The sequence below is a fragment of the Pan paniscus genome, chromosome 2, assembly GCF_029289425.2.
Source record: "Pan paniscus chromosome 2, NHGRI_mPanPan1-v2.0_pri, whole genome shotgun sequence".
Lineage (NCBI taxonomy): Eukaryota > Metazoa > Chordata > Mammalia > Primates > Hominidae > Pan > Pan paniscus.
The window spans coordinates 134032690-134050288 of NC_085926.1; the positions used below are offsets into that span (position 1 = coordinate 134032690).

The window sequence follows — 17599 nt, forward strand, 5'->3', positions numbered from 1 at the left end:
CACCATGCGCAGCTAGTTTTTTGTATTTTTAGTAGAGATAGGGTTTCACCATGTTGGCCAGGCTGATCTCAAACTCCTGACCTGAAGTGATCTGCCCACCTCAGTCTCCCAAAGTGCTGGGATTACAGGCATGAGCCACCGTGCCCAGCCTCTAATAATAGTTCTGAAAATAAATACAAGAAAGGAGCGATATAGACGTGTTATCTGAAAATAGGAAGGTAAAAAGCAAAATGGGGTTGAACACGGTTGATTCTGGGTGGAAAAATAAAGGGAAAAAGGGGTCTGCCATTTTCTCTAACAAACTTTGTAAAACTATATCTAAGCCTGAAGTGTATGTAATATGTAACTTTTACTTTAAAAGAAACATACTAAATCTGGATAAATAAAAGGTCTTTACCAGGCCCATGATAATGATTGTCCTTATCATCTAGCATTGAGTATTGGTTCCGCTGCATGGATGTGGATGGAGATGGTGTACTCTCCATGTATGAGCTGGAGTACTTCTATGAGGAGCAGTGTGAACGGATGGAAGCCATGGGAATTGAGCCCTTGCCATTCCATGATTTACTGTGCCAGATGCTTGACCTAGTGAAGCCAGCTGTTGATGGTGAGACCAAGCAATGGGACAGATGCACTGTTCACCTATGTATCAGAGGAGGGCAAAGAATCCTAGATTGTCCTAAATTATTTAACATTTCAGAGTCTTGATAGAAGACTTCCCAGGACAGAAGTGTTTAAAGTTTCTCCTTGACTATTAGTGTAGCAACTTTTTTTTTTTTTTTTTTTTTTTTGAGATGCAGTCTCGCTTTGTCTGCCAGGCTGGAGTACAATGGTGTGATCTCAGCTCACTGCAACCTCCGCCTCCTGGGTTCAAGTGATTCTCCTGCCTCAGCCTCCCAAGTAGTTGGGACTACAGGCGACCACCACCACGCCCAGCTAATTTTTGTATTTTTAGTAGAGATGGGGTTTCACCATGTTGGCCAGGCTGGTCTCGAACTCCTGACCTCAGGTGATCCACCCACCTCGGTCTCCCAAAGTGCTGGGGTTACAGGCGTGAGTCACCATGCCCAGGCTTAGTGTAGCAATTGATGGCAAGTCTGCTATTTAAGAAATAGGATTTTACACCAGGCACAGTGGTGTGTGCCTGTAGTCCCTGCTACTAAGGATGCTGAGGTGGGAGGATTGCATTATGATTGTTCCTGTGAGTAGCCACTGCACTCCAGCCTAGGCAACACAGCGAGACTCTATCTCTTTTTTAAAAAGAAAATGAAAGCGGGGTTTGGGGGATGAAAGAAGATTTTTCCTTAGACACAGAAAGCACATGAGGAGAGATGGGAGGGACTGCTTGATGGGCACAGAGTTTCCTTTTGGGGTGATGATATTATTACAGAACTAGATAGTGGTAATGGTTGTACAACATTGTGAGTGTACTAAAAGCCACTGAATTATGCACTTTAAAATTGTTTAAATGGTGAACTTTATTAGTGAATTTTACCTCAATTTAATAAAAGAAATGGGTTTGAGAAATTGATACCCTTGAAAAAAGAAATGAGATTTAAATTTTTTTATTCTGAAAATAGGACTTTTATAATAAACATATACCTATACTTTTAGATGTCAGGGAAAGTTTTTTCCTCTTGCCAAAACAGCTCTTGATGAAATTTACCAGATTTGTTTATTTTTATGTAGGCAAAATAACTCTAAGAGATCTGAAGAGGTGCAGAATGGCTCACATCTTCTATGACACTTTCTTTAATCTGGAGAAATACTTAGACCATGAACAGAGAGATCCCTTTGCGGTCCAGAAGGTAACAGTATAATTTTAACTTTTATTTGAGGGCTGCAGTATCAGGGGCTGTGTGTGCTACATATTAACATGGTCTCTGCATGCTGGAATTTCGGTAAAGAGGTAACATTTGTAACATTTCATTAGAGACTAAAAAGAGACAATAAAGGACCTCTAGAGCACATGTCTCTCCACAGCCGATCATCAGGTCTAAGTAACCTGCATCTGTGTAAGCACTTTCCACTGAGCGGACTCTATAGCTCATCTACTGATACACACACTGGAAACAAAAGAGTAGTTTTGAAAAAAAAATTGTCCTTCTAACTTTTAAAAATATATCAATAGGCACATCTGTATTAGAAACTATATTGGCCTTGACTCACTTGTACCATTCATTTCCAGGATTCCATGGTAAGTAGCTTTCCCCATCACGGTAAAAACTAGAGTTCTCCATGATAGAAAACCTTCAAATAATATAACGCCTTTTCACGTGTTAATGATTGCCGTTCATGGCTATCAGTTTTGAATGCATTCTACATCTGAATAAAGCTGAATATCCTTCCCCAGACACACAAACCTGTGGACCCTCAGAAAACCCTATACATACGATCCATGTTAAAAATAAAAACAATGTCACCCCTTGTTCTTACCATTCCTCTAAGAAGTAAAAATTATGTTAAGAACAGACTGTTGCAGTTGAGTAACAGTAAACTATAAGAAGCTTTTGCATTCTTTTTTCTTCTGCATGTTCCATAACTGTTTGACCTAAATAGTAGTAAGAATATGATCACCTTCTAAATAAGATAAATAAGAATTTATCGCCTTCCAAAAACAAATATTCTGCAGCTGACCTCAGCATATCAAGTTGCATTATCGCTGGTTTAAAGTCTGTTATGGTTCATTGAATTTAACATGCTCCATAATTTTATATTTGTTTCTTTCTTTGTGTGTGTGTGTGTGTGTGTGTGACAGAGTTTCGCTCTTGTTGCCCAGGCTGGAGTGCAATGGTGTGATCTCGGCTCACCGCAACCTCCGCCTCCCGGGTTCAAGTGATTCTCCTGCCTCAGTCTCCTGAGTAACTGGGATTACAGGCATGCACCACCACACCCAGCTAATTTTGTATTTTTTGTACAGACGAGGTTTCTCCATATTGGTCAGGCTGGTCTCGAACTCCCGACCTTAGGTGATCTGCCCACCTCGGCCTCCCAAAGTGCTGGGATTACAGGCGTGAGCTGGCTGTGCCCAGCCTGTTTTATATTTCTCTAAGCAAAAACAAAACCCCAAACATTGCCAGTTGTAAGCCTATAATGCATTGCAATTTCATAAATGTTAGAAGGATAGAGATGGGGTCTTAAAAGGAGTTAAATATAGTAATTAATAGTGGTCATTGTTTAGGAACTTAACATTATTCTTGGCATAACTAACTCTAGACCCTAGGGCAATACTAACTCATGTTCGGCTTGGAAAGACATTTTATCTGAAACATAAAATTTCAAGAAAATTCACAAAAGTGTGTGGTCTTTTCCCTCTTCACTTATTTTCTTTGTGTTACCATTTTTACTCTAAAAAAATTACCTTTAAATTTTACTTTTCTTTATAAATGGTATAATTATTGATATTTGTTCTGATCTACAAAGAACATTATTAGTCAGTGCTTAATAAATTCTGGGCACTGTGGTGAAGAGATACTGGATATATGGAGATGGCAGAGATACAAGAACAAAAGGTGGCAACCAAAGTATCTACATTAGGAAAAAGGAAGTGATATGGAGAGAAGGGCTGTTTCCAGGAAGCTATCACAGACAACGTGGTATCTGAGTTGGCTTTTAAAGAACAAAAATTTGCCAGCGAATGGGGGCTTGGGGAAGGTACATTTCAGGCGGGCCTGTGGCAAACCACAAGTCACTCCAGGTGGCTGCTGTGCAAAGTGCCAGAGGAGAGGGGACCAGAGAAATGTCTCTGATTACAAGGCTAAAGAGTAGACTTACCAGGTGCTATGGCTTGTGCTTGTAATCCCAGCTACTTAGGAAGCTAAGACGGGAGGATCACTTGAGGCCAGGGGTTCAAGACCAGCCTGGGCAACATAGTGAGACCCTGTGTCTACAAAAAAATTTTAAAATTAGCAGGGCATGGTGGTATGCCTGCATTCTCAACTACTTAGTAGGTGGAATGCCTGTAGTCTCAGCTACTCAGTAGGCTGAGGCAGGAGAATCACTTGAGCCCAGATTCTGAGGTTAGCAGTAAGCTATTGGTGCACCACTGCACTCCAGACTAGGCAACAGAGTGAGACCCTATCTCTTTTAAAAAAAGAGTTGGAATCAGCCAGCCACGGTGGCTCACACCTGTAATCCCAGCACTTTGGGATGCTGAGGCGGGCAGATCACCTGAGGTCAGGAGTTCGAGACCAGCCTGGCCAACATGGCGAAACCCTGTCTCTACAAAATACAAAAATTAGCTGGACGTGGTGGTACTTGCCTGTAGTCCCAGCTACTTGGGAGGCTGAGGCAGGAGAATTGCTTGAACCCAGGAGGCAGAGGCTGCAGTGAGCCGAGATCGTGCCACTATACTCCAGCCTGGGTGACAGAGTGAGATTCTATCTCAAAAAGAAAAAAAAAGAAAAAAGAAAAAAATGGAATCTATACCTAAAAAACCTAGCTGCTAAACAGTTATAATTTTGCCATTTGAGGTGTAGAAAATTACCTTAGGAGTTTTACCTTAGCACTTCTTTTAAACCTGTTGAAATGAAACATTTTTCAGGTGGGATTTTTTCAGCAGTATACATTTGTGTGATGATCTATCTCCAATTCTTTGTCTTTGATTTTTTTTATTTCTCGTGGCTGTCTTTTTTCCAATCAGGATGTTGAGAACGATGGGCCTGAGCCCTCAGACTGGGACCGGTTTGCCGCTGAGGAGTATGAGACTCTTGTTGCAGAGGAATCTGCCCAAGCACAATTCCAGGAAGGGTGAGTGAGTTTCCCTATGTCTTGTAGAATTTTTAACAGGAATGCGCATGTCCAGAGTATTAAAACTCCCTTACAAAATCCTTTTCTATTTTTTCCATTTTTGAATAGCATAAAAATGTGATTTAGCCAACTTTAGTTAAATGATTATTTTTTCCAGCAATCTTCACTCATTTTCCTGATAGAGTCTTCTCATGTCCATTTCCTTTAATGAGTCTCATCTTTCACTGGAAACCGAGATCACTGAACAATCAAACTACTGTTTTAGTGATATTGATAAACCCTGTACATAAAGGAGGAGGCTAAAAGAACTAAAGCTCTGGCCAGGCACGGTGGCTCACGCCTGTAATCTCAGCACTTTGGGAGGCCGAGGCGGGTGGATAACCAGAGGTCGGGAGTTTGAAACCAGCCTGACCAACATGGAGAAACCCTGTCTCCACTAAAAATACAAAAAAATTAGCCGGGTATGGTGGTGCATGCCTGTAATCCCAGCTACTTGGAAGGCTGAGGCAGGAGAATCAGCTTTTACCCGGGAGGCAGAGGTTGCAGTGAGCCGAGATCACGCCATTGCACTCCAGCTTGGGCAACAAGAGCAAAACTCCGTCTCCAAAAAAAAAAAAAAAAAAAACTAAAGCTCCTTCAATAATAATAAAGATGATCATGTTTAGAACAAATCTTTATTATACATGGTTTTGTGCAGGAATTAACTTCTACATGTATTTCTACTAGTCAGGGCATAATTCCATAAAGGGACCATGTTAAGAAATTTAATTATCCAAGAATTTGACTCCTTGGATCACTTCAGCAACTTTATAATTTGCTGGTTTTTTCCATCATCTTCTAGTAACTCCTTTTGTAATTCTTCTAATTCTTCCTTAGTCATAGCTTCTGTAAAGGCCTCAATTAATCTTTCTCATTAATGTAGTGTACTTTTTGAACAGGCACTATTCATATGATATAATATTCAAAGAAACAAAAGAAATAGTAAAAAGTTTCCTACTACCCACTTCTCCTCCCCAGAAGCAACAAGTGTCATCATGTTCTTGCTTACTCTTCCAAAGAGCCTCTCTCTCCACCTATCTATGTATATTTAGAAAGATACATGAATTCTTTTTTTTTTTTTTTTTTTTTTGAGACAGTCTCAAATGTGGTCTCTGATGTGGTCCATTCAGGTCAGCCTCCTGAGGCATAGAGATAGGGGAAGAGCAGGTCTAGAGGGATAAACAGAAACTATCCAGCCCCATAGATAAAGTCAAATAGTCCTCAATATAGATTGTACCATTTTATACCTCTACCATTCATTAAATATTATCTTTTTTGAGGGTGCTGAACAAGCCATCAGCAAAGAGCTTTCTTTCACTGAGAGATTTCTTTAACCTGCTTAGCTACAAAACTAGGATTTCATTTTTATGTTAGTGACCTGGAAACCCTTAAAATCATTCATTGTGCACTCAGTATCTTAAGCCTGACTGCATCAGAATATAGGAAAATGGATTCACAAGCATGATTTAAAGGTTTTTTTGGCATTGAGCTTCCATACTAGGAATTAGGGTTAGCGTACCAATTTTAAGAAGCAACATTGCTGCAGTTAAGAATATGTGTGGATTGGCCAGGCGCAGTCACTCATGGCTGTAATCCCAGCACTTTGGGAGGCTGAGGCAAACAGATCACTTGAGCCCAGGAGTTCGAGACCAGCCTGGGCAATGTGGCGAAACCCCATCTCTACAAAAAATACAAAAGTTAGCCAGGTGTGATGGTGTGTGCCTGTAGTCCCAGCTACTCAGGAGGCTGAGGTGGGAGGATCACTTGAGCATGAGAGGCAGAGGCTGCAGTGAGCTGAGATTATGCCATTGCACTCCAGCCTGGCCTGCAGAGCTAGCTAGACCCTGTCACACACACGCACACACACAGCAAGTGTGGATGTTTATAATAGTGAAAATTTGGAGGCAATCTAGGTATCTAATGGGAAGATTAATAAAATTATACTACATGTAGCCAGTACAGTTCCATTAAGCATTAAAATCATTTTGTGGATGTGTACTTCTGGACTTTAATTAGGAAAAACGAGATGAGGAAGAAGACTATGAAAGATCAAGTAAAATGTAATAGAAAAGAAACAAAAAAAGTATCCAAAAGAAAATTAGGGATAGGTAAGGAAAGCAAATGGGATCTTATTTATGTGTTTTAGACAAAAGAATATATGAAATAGTAAAATATATTAAAAGACAATAGAAAAGCTTTTTTGAAATAAAAGAAAACCTGAATAGGAAAGGTCTGAAATCATGCCATATCCAGGAAATACTGATAATGAATAGTGATGGACCCCAGATTTGCATTGTGAATTTACTAGAACTCAAGGATGAATAAAGGTTTACCATTGGGTTTTTTTTTCCAATTTTAAAAATTCAAGTCACCAGACAACTGGTAAATAAATAAATAAATAAATAAATCAGCATGCCTCAGTAAAATTGAATACTGAAAGACCATGAAACAATGTTTGCAACTTCCTCAGAGAAAGAAGCTCTATACCCAAGAATTTTAGACCAAGCCAAGATGGTATTCAAGCATCAAGACGCAGATAGATATTGTCAAACATACGAGAACTAGAGATTATATAGTACCCAAGAGCTCTTCTTTAAAAAGTACATAATCATAAAACCAAGAGACAAGCCAAAATAAAAAGCCGGAAACGAGCAGCCATGGTAGAAAAGAAATAATAGTGAGCATTCAATCCATTTAAATGTAGAAATGAGGCTAAACAACTATGGGCATTAAAAGAGAGCAGAACATAATATTCCATAAGAAAAAAATAGTGTAACTGAAGATGTAAAAAGGAGGAAGTAAATATATGTGTAAGTTTCATTAGCAGGGTCTCAACAGATGCTCTCAAAAGCTGATAAGTTGGGGTTTAAGAAAATTATAATAAGCTGTTACAAAACTAAAGCCAGACTAACTATTCTAATTAAATCAGAAAACATGTACACACAAAAGAAAAACACAGACCATGCGGCATAAACTAAAGATGCCAGAACTAACGCAAATATTTCTAGATCAGTGAATGTAAAAGGAATAAAGTCACTTATCAAAATAAAAAGATTCAATTATTGAATGACAACAACAAAGGTTGAATATAAAAATAATTAAGACCCCCAAAAAAACTGTCTTGATAACATCAGATTTTTAAAGCAAAAACAAAAAAGGAGAAATTGAAACCTATTATTACTTGAAGACACAGTAAAGTATTCCCTTAAGATAGATAAAAATACCTTTGTGGTTTATGTTCATAGATCATTTACAAAATACATATTAGGCCACAAACAACACTTCAGTGGACTTCTAAAAACTAGCATTAATATAGTAATATAGACCAGCATTAGACTCAGCATCTGAGTTAAACTGAAAGTATGCTATAGTTTTCAGTTTCAAACCACATAAAAGTAAGAAATACAGAATATCACTTAGAAGAGAAACTTTCAGCGGGCCACTAAAAGAAGGAAAGCAGATGGGATCAGAATGAAGGAGCCAGCAGCTTAGATTCTTCATAGTAGAATGTATAAAATAATTAGACAGGTAATGGGAGTAGCACTTAATGATCTCTACCTGAATTTGACTGAAACCAATAGCAAGAAGAAGACCAGAAGAGGATGTGTCTAGGTAGGTCAACTCCTGTATATCCCACCCTACCCCTAAAGGAAAGACAAAAGCCCTGACTATGGAGCTTGGAACAGAGAAAGCCCAGTCACTGAAATAGCTACACCTCAGCAACATATCACATCCCATCTCATTCTGTCCCCAACTCATATCCCTGTTCTCATTAAAAACCCCAACAACCCCACCGCCCCTTCCTAAGCAGCCAGTGAGAACAGAAGCAGCAGTCTGTTCTCAACTACTTAAAAGGTGGACAAATATCAAACAGTTAAGAAATATCAATGAAATACTCAACAAATGGAAGAACTTATACCCTTGGAAGGAGACACAATCAGAACAAGACATCAAAATGAGCATATTTACTATTTTCAAAGGAATAAGAGAGAATATCACACTCCTAAACCAACACTAGAACCAGTTTCTTAGAAATGAAAGTTTTATTTAAAAAAAAATGCAGCCATTGGACTGAATAATAGAATGGAAAAAACTGAAAAGTTTTTGATTTGGGATACTGGTGTAAGAAATCCTCTTTGGAAGCAATAGAAATAATAGCTTAATAATTCCGAGAATTTTAGTTGTTTGAGCAAATAAAAAGATACACAGGAGAAGGAATCAGCAATTTTTTTCTAACCAGTTATAAATACTTGAGGCTTTGTGGGCCTCTGCCACAACTAAGCAGCCATTGATAATATGTAAGCAAGTGTATGTGGCTATGTTCCAATAAAACTTTAGTAACAGACACTGAACTATTCATTTCATATTATTTTCATGTCACAAATATTCTTTTGTTTTTCAAACTTAAAAATGTAAAACTATTTTTAGCTCACAGGCTGTACCAAAGCAGATGGCAAGATAGGTTTGGCCCACAGACTATAGTTGTCAACCTCTGTGAGTGAAATTTCAGAATACGAAAGATAGGAAAGGTCTGAAGATCTACCAGAAAGAAAAAAAACATTATCCATAAAGTGCACACAAAAAGAAATGGAACAAAATTATTCAAGTACTGCAAAAAAAATAACTACAAACCTAAAATTCTGTTCTTACTCAAATGTGAGGGACAAATAAAGACATTTTCAGGCTTGTAAAAAGAGGTGCAAAAAGTATACCACAGAATATCTCTGAAACAAATATTAAATGATATTCTTCAGCAAGAAGGTAAATGGATCCTAGAGGAAACAGTGGGAGGAAAGAAGCAATTGTGAGCAATAAAAATAGTAAAAATTATTCTTAGGACTAAATAAGTATTGAACACAGATATATAAGAGAGAAAAAGGAATTGGAGTAATATCCTATGGTTCTTATTTGTATAAGAGTAGAGAAATATAGACATTGATAAACTTGTATTTCTCCAACAATGGTTAAAGTATGTCTGTTAAAAATTTAAGATATTGTCACTAGAAGAATAAAAATAAAATGGAAAACTTTCATATCAGTTTCAGAAAAAGGTTATTAACTGAAAAAAATTGAGTAAAAACTCAAACTACTTGAAAGTACATTAATCAGCATTCTTCTGGTGGCAAGTTACCTAAACTCCGCTCAAAGTAGCAATAAGCCAAACTTCTTCATACATACAAACTAGAAAACTTAGAAGAAATTGATAAATTCCTGAAAACATACAACCTCCTAAGATTGAACCAGGAATAAACCGAAACACTGAACAGACCAATGAGTTCTGAACTTGATCAGTAATTAAAAAAATAAAACTTCCAATCAGATAAAACCCTGGACTAGACAGATTCACAGCCAAATTCTTCCAGATGTATAAAGAAGAGCTGGTACCAATCCTGCTGAAATTATTTCAAAAAATCAAGGAGGGACTCCTCTCTAACTCATTCTGTGAGGATAGCATCATTCTGATACTAAAACCTGGCAGACACAATAAAAAAAAACTTCAGGCCAATATCCTTGATGAACATACACACAAAAACCCACAACAAAATAGTAGCAAATTAAATTCAGCAGCACATCAAAAAGCTAATCCACCACAATCATGTAGGCTTTATTCCTGGGATACGAGGTTGGTTCAACATATGCAAACCAATAAATGCAATTCGTCACATGAATAGAACAAAAAACAAAAACCACATGGTCATCTTAATGGACACAGAAAAGGCTTTTGATAAAATTCAGCACCCCTTCATGTTAAAAACCCTCAACAAACTGGCATCTAAGGAACATACCTCAAAATAATAAGGGCCATCTATGACAAACCCACAGCCAACGTCACAATGAATGGGCGAAAGCTGGAAGCATTCCCCTTGAGACCCAGAAGAAGATAAATATGCCCATTCTCACCACTGCTATTCAACATAGTGATGGAAGTCCTATCCAGAGCAATCAGGGAACAGAAAGAAAACTCATCAAAATAGGAAGAGAGAAAGTCAAGCTATCTGTCTTTGCAGATGATATAATTCTATACCTAGAAAACCCATAGTATCTACCCAAAGGCTCCTAGATCTGATAAACGACTTCAGTAAGGTTTCAGGATACAAAATCAGTGTACAAAAATCAGCAGCATTTCTATACACCAACAGCATTCAAGCTGAGAGCCAAATGAAGAGCACAATCCCATTTGCAATAGCCACAAAAAGAATAAGATACCTGGGAATAAGGGATGTGAAAGATCTCTCTGCAACAGTAATTACAAATCACTGCCAAAAGAAATCACAGACAACATTAAAAAATGGAAAAACATTCTATGCTCATGGATAGCAAGAATCAATATTGTTAAAATGACCATGCTGCCCATTGTGCTCATGGACAGGAAGAATCAATATTGTTAACATGGGCATACTACCCAAAGCAATCTACAGATTCAGTGCTATTCCTATCATACTACCAACATCATTTTTCACAGAATTTGAAAAAAACTATTACAAAATTCATATGAGGCTGGGCGCGGTGGCTCATGCCTGTAATCCCAGCACTTTGGGAGGCTGAGGCAGGTGGATCACCTGAGGTCAGGAGTTCAAGACCAGCCTGGCCAACATGATAAAACCCCGTCTCTACTAAAACTACAAAAATTAGCCAGGTGTGGTGGCAGACACCTGTAATGCCAGCTACTCGGGAGGCTGAGGCAGGAAAATCGCTTGAGCCCAGGAGGTGGAGGTTGCAGTGAGCTGGGATCACACCACTGCACTCCAACCTGGGCAACAAAAGAAAAAAAAAAATCATATGAAACAAAAAAAGCCCGAATAGCCAAAGCAATCCAAAGCAAAACAACAAAGCCAGGAGCATCACACTACCCAACTTCAAACTATACTACAAGGCTGCAGTAACCAAAACATCATGGTGCTGGTACAAAAACAGACACACAGACTGCGTGGAACAAGATTGTATGGAACACCAGTGGAACCGATTAGAGAACTCAAAAATGAAGCACACCTACAACCACCTGTTTTTTGACAAAGTTGATAGTAAGCAATGAGGAAAGAACTCCCTATTCAATAAATGGTGCTGGCTAATCATATGCATTAGATTGAAACTGGACCCCTTCCTTTCACCATATACAAAAGTCAATGCAAGATAGAATAAAGACTTAAATGTAAGGCTGGCCATGGTGACTCATGCTTGTAATCCCAGCACTTTTTGGGAGGCCAAGGCGGGAGGATCACTTGAGGCTAGGAGTTCGAGACTAGCCTGGTCAACATGACAAAACCCCATCTCTACTAAAAATACCAAACAAAAACAAAACAGTGTGGTAGCACTTGCCTGTAATCTCAGCTACTCAGGAGGCTGAGGCACAAGAAGCACTTGAACCTGGGAAGTGGAGGTTGCAGTGAGTTGAGATCGCACCACTGCACTCCAGCCTGGGCAACAGAGCAAGACCCTGTGTCAGAAAAAAAAAAGAGAGACTTAAATGTAAGACCTAAAACTAGAAGAAAACCTGGGAAATAACATTCTCGACATAGGCCTTGGCAAAGATTTCATGATGAAGTCTCCAAAAGCATCTGCAACAAAAACAAAAGTAGACAAGTGGGGCCTAATTAAAGAGCTTCTGGAATTGCTGGCAAGATGGCCAAATAGGAATAGCTCCAGTCTGCAGCTCCCAGCCAGATCGACACAGAAGGCAGGTGATTTCTGCATTCCCCGCTGAGGTACCCAGTTCATCTCATTGGGACTGGTTGGACAGTGGGTGCAGCCCATGGAGGGTGACCCGAAGCAGGGTGGGGCATCGCCTCACCCAGGAAGCAGAAGGGGTCAGGGAATTCTCTCCCCTACCCAAGGGAAGTCATGAGGGATTGTGCTTGAGGAATGGTACACTCCAGCCAGATACTGTGCTTTTCCCACAGTCTTCACTACCCACAGACCAGGAGATTCTCTCCAGTGCCTACACCACCAGGGCCCTGAGTTTCAAGCACAAAACTGGGCAGCCATTCAGGCAGACACCGAGCTTCAGGAGTTGTTGTTTTTTTTGTTTTGTTTTGTTTTTCCCCATACCCCAGTGGTGCTTGGAATGCCAGCAAGACAAAACCATTCACTCCCCTGGAAGGGGGCTCAACCCAGGGAGCCAAGTGGTCTGGCTCAGTGGGTCCCACCCCCACAGAGCCCAGCAAACTAAGATCCACTGGCTTGAAATTCTTGCTGCCAGCACAACAGTCTGAGGTCAACCTGGAACACTCCAGCTTCATTCAGGGAGGGGGGTCCAGCATTGCTGAGGCTTGAGTATGTGGTTTTACCCTCACAGTGTAAACAAAGCGCTGGGAAGTTCAAAGTGGGAGCCCACCGCAGCTCACCAAGGCTGCTGTGGCCAGACTGCCTCTCTAGATTGCTCCTCTCTGGCCAGGGCATCTCTGGAAAAAAAGGCAGCAACTACAGTCAGGGACTTACAGATGAAACTCCCATTTCCCTGGGATAGAGCATGTGGGGGAAGGGGCAACTGTGGGCGCAGCTTCAAAAGACTTAAACATCCCTGCCTGATGGCTCTGAAGAGAGCAGCAGACCTCCCAGCACAACGTTTGAGACTGCCTCCTCAAGTGGGTCCCTGACCTCCAGGTATCCTGACTGGGAGACACCTCCCAGTAGGGGCCAACAGACACCTCATACAGGAGAGTTCTGGCTGGCATCTGGCGGGTGTCCATCTGGGACAAAGCTTCCAGAGGAAAGAATAGGCAGCAATCTTTGCTGTTCTGCAGCCTCCGCTGATGATACCCAAGCAAATGGTCTAGAGTGGACCTCCAGCAAATTCCAGCACACCTGCAGCAGAGGGGCCTGACTGTTAGAAGGAAAACTAACAAACAGAAAAGAATAGCATGTCTACTCAGAGACCCCATCCAAAGGTCACCAACACCAAAGACCAAAGGTAGATAAATCCACAAAGATGGGGAGAAACTAGTGCAAAGAGGCTGAAAATTCCAAAAACCAGAAGGCCTCTTCTCCTCCAAAGGATCACAACTCCTTGCCAGCAAGGGAACAAAACTGGACAGAGAATGAGTTTGACGAACTGACAGAAGTAGGCTTCAGAAGGTGGGTAATAACAAACTGCTCCGAACTAAAGGAACTTGTTCTAACCCAATGCAAGGAAGCTAAGAACCTTTAAAAAAGGGTAGATGAATTGCTAACTAGAATAACCAGCCTAAAGAACAACATAAATGACCTGATGGAGCTGAAAAACACAGCACAAGAACCTCGTGAAGCATATACAACTATCAGTAGCCAAATCGACCAAGCAGAAGAAAGGATATCAGACATTGAAGATCAGCTTAATGAAATAAAACAAGAAGACAAGATTAGAGAAAAAAAGAATGAAAAGGAACGAACAAAGTCTCCAAGAAATATGGGACTATGTGAAAAGACCAGATCTACGTTTGATTGGTGAACCTGAAAGTGACGGGGAGAATGGAACCAAGTTGGAAAACACTCTTCAGGATATTATCCAGGAGAACTTTCCAAACGTAGCAAGACAGGCCAACATTCAAATTCAGGAAATACAGAGAACACCACAAAGATACCCCTTGAGAAGAGCAACCCCGAGACTTGTAAGCGTCAAATTCACCAAGGCTGAAATGAAGGAAAAAATGTTAAGGGCAGCCAGAGAGAAAGGTCTGGTTACCCACAAAGGGAAGCCCATCAAACCAACAGCAGATCTCTGCAGAAACCCTACAAGCCAGAAGAAGAAAGTGGGGACTGATATTCAACATTCTTAACGAATTTTCAACCCAGAATTTCATATCCAGCCAAACTGAGCTTCACAAGCGAAAGAGAAATAAAATCCTTTACAGACAAGCAAATGCTGAGAGATTTTGTCACCACCAGGCCTGCCCTAAAAGAGCTCCTGAAGGAAGCACTAAACATGGAGAGGAACAACCGGTACCAGCCACTGCAAAAACATACCAAATTGTAAAGACCGTCGACACTACGAAGAAACTGCATCAACTAACGGACAAAATAACTAGCTGGCATCATAATGACAGGATCAGATTCACACATAACAATATTAACCTTAAATGTAAATGGGCTAAATGCCCCAGTTAAAAGACACAGACTGGCAAATTGGATAGAGTCAAGACCCATTGGTATGCTGTATTCAGGAGACCCATCTCATGTGCAAAGACACATATAGGCTCAAAAGTAAAAGGATGGAGGAATATTTACCAAGCAAATGGAAAGCAGAAAGAAGCAGGAGTTCCAATCCTAGTCTCTGATAAAACAGACTTTAAACCAACAAAGATCAAAAGAGACAAAGAAGGTCATTACATGATGGTAAAGGGATCAGTGCAACAAGAAGAGCTGACTGTCCTAAATATATATGCACCCAATACAGGAGCACCCAGATTCATAAAGCAAGTTCTCAGAGACCTACAAAGAGACTTAGACTCCCACACAATAATAGTGGGACACTTTAACACCCCAATGTCAGTATTAGATCAACAAGACCAAAAATTAACAAGGATATTCAGGACTTGAACTCAGCTCTGGACCAAGCGGACCTAAGCGACATCTACGGAACTCTCCACCCCAAATCAACAGAATATACATTGTCCTCAACACCACATCGCACTTATTCTACAATTGACCACATAATTGGAAGTAAAGCACTCCTCAGCAAATGTAAAAGAACAGAAATCACAACAAACTATCTCTCAGACCACAGTGCAATCAAATTAGAACTCGGGATTAAGAAACTCACTCAGACCTCACAACTACATGGAAACTAAACAACCTTCTCCTGAATGACTACTGGGTAAATAACGAAATGAAGGCAGAAATAAAGATGTTCTTTGAAACCAATGAGAACAAAGACACAAAGTACCAGAATCTCTGGGACACATTTAAAGCAGTGTGTAGAGGGAAATTCATAGCACTAAATGCCCACAAGAGAAAGCAGGAAAGATCCAAAATTGACACCCTAACATCACAATTAAAAGAACTAGAGAAGCAAGAGCAAACAAATTAAAAAGCTAGCAGAAGCCAAGAAATAAGTAAGATCAGAGCAGAACTGAAAGAGATAAGAGACATGAAAAACCCTTCGAAAAATCAATGAATGCAGGAGGTGGTTTTTTGAAAAAATCAACAAAATAGACCTCTAGCCAGACTAATAACGAAGAAAAGAGAGAAGAATCAAATAGATGCAATAAAAAATGATAAAGGGGATATCACCACCGATCCCACAGAAATACAAACTACTGTCAGAGAATACTATAAACACCTCTATGCAAATAAACTAGAAAATCTAGAAGAAATGGATAAATTCCTGGACACATACACTCTCCCAAGTCTAAACCAGGAAGAAGTTGAATCCCTGAATAGACCAATAACTTCTGAAATTGAGGCAGTAATTAATACCCTACAAACCAAACAATGTCCAGGACCAGACAGATTAACAGCCGAATTCTGCCAGAGGTACAAAGAGGAGCTGGTACCATTCCTTCTGAAACTATTCCAATCAATAGAAAAAGAGGGAATCCTCCTTAACTGATTTTATGAGGCCAGCATCATCCTGATACCAAAGCCTGCCAGAGACACAACAAAAAAAGTGAATCTCAGGCCAGTATTCCTGATGAACATCGATGCGAAAATCCTCAATAAAATACTGGCAAACTGAATCCAGCAGCACATCAGAAAGCTTATCCACCACGATCAAGTGGGCTTCATCCCTGGGATGCAAGCCTGGTTCAACATATGCAAAACAGTAAATGTAATTCCATCACATAAACAGAACCAGTGACAAAAACCACATGGTTATCTCAATAGATGTAGAAAAGGCCTTCGACAAAATTCAACAGCCCTTCATGCTAAATGCTCTCAATAAACTAGGTATTGATGGAACACAATCTCAAAATAATAAGAGCTATTTATGACAAACCCACAGCCAGTATCATACTGAATGGGCAAAAACTGGAAACATTCCCTTTGATAACCAGCACGAGACAAGGGTGTCCTCTCACCACTCCTATTCAACATAGTATTTGAAGTTCTGCCCAGGGCAATCAGGCAACAGAAAGAAATAAAGGATATTCAAATAGGAAAAGAGGAAGTCAAATTGTCCCTGTTTGCAGATGACATGATTGTATATTTAGAAAACCCCATCATCTCAGCCCAAAATCTCCTTAAGCTGATAAGCAACTTCAGCAAAGTCTCAGGATACAAAATCAGTGTGCGGAAATCACAAGCATTCCTATACACCAATAACAGACAAACAGAGAACCAAATCATGAGTGAACTCCCATTCACAATTGCTTCAAAGAGAATAAAATTCCTAGGAATCCAGCTTACAAGGGATGTGAAGGACCTCTTCAAGAACTACAAACCACTGCTCAATGAAATAAGAGAGGACACAAATAAATGGGAAAATATTCCATGCCCATGGATAAGAAGAATAAATATTGTGAAAATGGCCATACTGACCAAAGTAATTTATAGATTCAATGCTATCCCCATCAAGCTACCACTGACTTTCTTCACAAAATTGGAAAAAACTACTTTAAACTTCATATGGAACCAAAAAAGAGCCCACATTGCCAAGACAATCCTAAGCAAAAAGAACAAAGCAGGAGGCATCATGCTACCTGACTTCAAACTATACTACAAGGCTACAGTAACAAAAACAGCATGATACTGGTACCAAAACAGATATATAAACCAATGGAACAGAACAGAGGCCTCAGAAATAACACCACACATCTACAACCATCTGATCTTTGACAAACCTGACAAAAACAAGCAATGGGAAAAGGATTCCCTATTTAATAAATGGTGTTGGGAA

At 39.9% G+C, this 17599-nt stretch overlaps 1 protein-coding gene across 6 annotated transcripts in view; it reads left to right on the top strand.

The window, feature by feature from the left end:
- The window catches only part of PPP2R3A (protein phosphatase 2 regulatory subunit B''alpha), a 182182-nt gene that overhangs the window by 135813 nt on the left and 28770 nt on the right, over window positions 1-17599 (top strand). For all 6 annotated transcript variants that reach the window (XM_034957441.3, XM_063602939.1, XM_034957444.3 and 3 more), the window contains 3 exons: window positions 432-607; window positions 1690-1808; window positions 4643-4749. In XM_034957441.3, coding sequence (XP_034813332.2) covers window positions 432-607; window positions 1690-1808; window positions 4643-4749 — 402 coding nt within the window. The remainder of the gene's footprint in view (window positions 1-431; window positions 608-1689; window positions 1809-4642; window positions 4750-17599) is intronic.